General features: G+C 45.9%; 1 protein-coding gene across 1 annotated transcript in view; it reads right to left on the bottom strand.

Annotated features, from left to right (window-relative positions):
* mtf1 (metal-regulatory transcription factor 1) overlaps positions 1–2882 on the bottom strand; it is a 12304-nt gene that overhangs the window by 3922 nt on the left and 5500 nt on the right. Inside the window, exons 3-9 of the mRNA XM_025061451.1 lie at positions 2547–2785; positions 2227–2358; positions 1949–2022; positions 1743–1864; positions 1313–1390; positions 549–651; positions 26–456 (exon numbers count right to left, since the gene is read on the bottom strand). Of these exons, the coding sequence (XP_024917219.1) occupies positions 26–456; positions 549–651; positions 1313–1390; positions 1743–1864; positions 1949–2022; positions 2227–2358; positions 2547–2785 (1179 nt within the window). The remainder of the gene's footprint in view (positions 1–25; positions 457–548; positions 652–1312; positions 1391–1742; positions 1865–1948; positions 2023–2226; positions 2359–2546; positions 2786–2882) is intronic.

Here is a 2882-nt window from a genome sequence, read left to right as displayed (position 1 = left end):
GGGGGTGGTCTGGGTTGTCCGGTCAAACAACAGATGAAGCAGCAGCAGAAGAGCCTGGTGCGGTGGTGGTCAGCGCCGAGGCCGCTGGAGGAGACTGAGGCGCCGAGATGGGCGGCGGCGGTGGGGGTGGCAGACCGGTGGGCGGGGCCACACCATCAGGCTGTAGGAATGTGGCCGGAAGTGCCATGTAATGCTGGGAGGGCAGAGGGTTGGCCGTTTGGACCGAGGCTGGAAGAGGCACGTTGGTGACCTGCAGGAAAGGCTGAGCGGAGCTGACAGCAGTGGTGACACTCGCCGAGGCGGAGGTCGAAGAGGAAGAGTGGACGCAGAGGTGGGACGACGCCACCATTCCAGCAGCTGTGTGGCAACAGGAGGATGAGGAGGTGAGATCCACGGTAAAGGAGATGGGAGACGAGGCTTCGGTCGTCTCCAGGTTGAAGGGTTCAGCAAGGCTGTCTGGAACAGGAAGTCCAAAGTGCGTTAGAACCAAACACCATCCAGAGTGTTCTGACGGGAAGGGTTTTAAAAAGAAAAAAAAAAGCTCTTACCATTCTGATGGCCGTCGTCTTGGCTCACGCTGTTTTCAGGACTCTGGAACATCAGCTCGAAGATCTTCACAGGGGTGACGTTACTGAGGTCCAGATTCTGAGCCTGTGGTCACGTTTGACATGGACACAAAGGTCAGGTCTGATCAAACATCAGGAATACTTATTAAAGTATTAAAATAAAATAAAGTTTTAGGCACACTGGCCTGTAGGTGGCAGTATTGCATCTGTTTTAACTTCCATCTAAGTGTCAAAGAATTTCTTAAGTTATTCAAAAAACATTTTAATTCAAATGTTTCTCATTATTTAAAACATATTGATATTTGAATTTAACATGTGTTTTATTATAATTAATTAATTACTAATCCGTGATTATTTTGTTTTAAAATCCAGCAAACCAATAATACTGAGAGACAGCCAAACAAAATCGCCCTTATTCCATAAAGGGAAGTTCACAGTTATATTAAATTATTACTGTGGTTTAATCTACTTTATACATGTCACTTCCATTCCATAGCCAGCAGGTGATGCTAAGTACACATCCAGGAGCACATGTTCAACATGTTTGTCTGACCACAATAATATTTAAGCCACATATTTGGAACATGAGACTTTGTTTTATCCTCAGGCCTCAGCTGTGTTTAAACTGAGGTTGTGTTAAACATCAGGTTGGAAATCAGCCAGTACTTCATATACACTTTACTACTAAAATAAATACATAAATTAAAAACGCAAAGTAACAGATACAAGGCAAGACAGCAACTCACGTTTTGAAAGTTCTCACGAAATTCCGACTCTGTGGAGATGAGGCTCAGGTCACTGAGGCACAGGGAGTGATTTGCGTCCTGTAATTATCAGAGAAGAGTTTCAGTTTCAGTTCCATGGTGACTCAGCTGTGGATGAACTGACGAAACGACACGGAGGCCTGACCAAGAAAAGTCTTTGAATTTGATATAAAAAAATGAATATTAAAAGAAACATTTGTCAAAACATCACTAACATTCAGTCTTTGTTCATTTTTTCCACTTTCAACATTCATCAAGTGGGCCGTATTGAACCCCCGAGTGGGCCAGTTTTGGCCTGCGGGCCACATGTTTGACACCTCTGCTCTAAAGGATCTGCTTAAATAACTCCATTATGGTGATGGTGAAATTCCAGACATATGTCAACGTGCTAACGCACACTCGGGCGACCTACATCAGACAGGGCGACGGTGAACGACTGTCCTTTGTCGTGGCCCCGGATGTGACTCTTCAGACTGTACTGGCTGCTGAACGTCTTCTCACAGCCGTCGCTGGGGCAGTTGAAGGGCTTCTCTCCTGGAGGAGAAGGGTTGAAGGTTACATTTCTCTACGTCTAAACTCTGCATTTCAACGTCTAATCTGGATTAAGACGTAACTCACCTGTGTGAGTTCGGACGTGCGTTTTAAGGTGATGACTCGCCGCAAAAGCCTTCCCACAGCCGTCGTGGTCACACCTGCAGACAGACGAAAGGGAAAAAAAAAGATCTACACACATAAAACACTGGTCACGTCCAGCCTTTATTAAAAATCACCCTCATATGACTGATGAATATTGGCTGCTGTATTTTTTTTTTTAAATCAAACAAACACCACCATTCCCGTCACCGTTTTATGAGAGAAACACCTTACGACTGTTTTTTGATGGTGGAAACACACACCTGAATGGCTTCTCCCCCGTGTGTGTGCGAATGTGTTTCCTCAGGTCGCTGAGTGTGGTAAAGTACTTTGTGCATCCCTCAGACTCACAGTTGAACGTCTTTCCTGTGTGGAGTCTCTGGTGTGCTTTTAGTCTGAAGACACAAACAAACAAACAAACCGACCAATCACTGATGGGTTCAAGCGGGAACGAGTAAAAGTGTCGACATGACAGAACTGTGCAGGAGTTTCAGGTGGACGTACACGTTAATCAAATTTTTTAAAATATTTTAACCAAATGCATGAATGAAGGCACACTGGCGCCGCCTGCTGGTGAGTCTACCTGTAGAGCGTGTTGAAGGCCTTCTCACAGCCCTGCACGTCACACTCAAACGGCTTCTCCTTGGTGTGAACGCGAACGTGAATCTTCAGGCTGTACGACGTGAGGAAGGCTTTTCCGCAGCCCTGTTGGTTGCAGACAAACGTGTACTCCCCCCGGTGTGTCTTCTGGTGCGTCCGCAGGTTCCCCGCCGTGCTGTATGTCCTCTTGCAGCCCTCGAACGTGCACTGGTATCGCTTCACCTGCAGGGGGCAGAAGAAGGTCAGTAACTGACTACATAAAAAAAAAAAAAAAAAAAAATCCAGTCAAACCCCACTTTTTTCTTTCAAAAATAATCTG

The sequence above is a fragment of the Cynoglossus semilaevis genome, chromosome 13 (genome assembly GCF_000523025.1).
Source record: "Cynoglossus semilaevis isolate Cse_v1.0 chromosome 13, Cse_v1.0, whole genome shotgun sequence".
In the NCBI taxonomy this organism is placed as follows: domain Eukaryota; kingdom Metazoa; phylum Chordata; class Actinopteri; order Pleuronectiformes; family Cynoglossidae; genus Cynoglossus; species Cynoglossus semilaevis.
The sequence above is the reverse complement of the archived record's forward strand: the minus strand, read 5'-3'. Positions and strand labels throughout refer to the sequence as shown.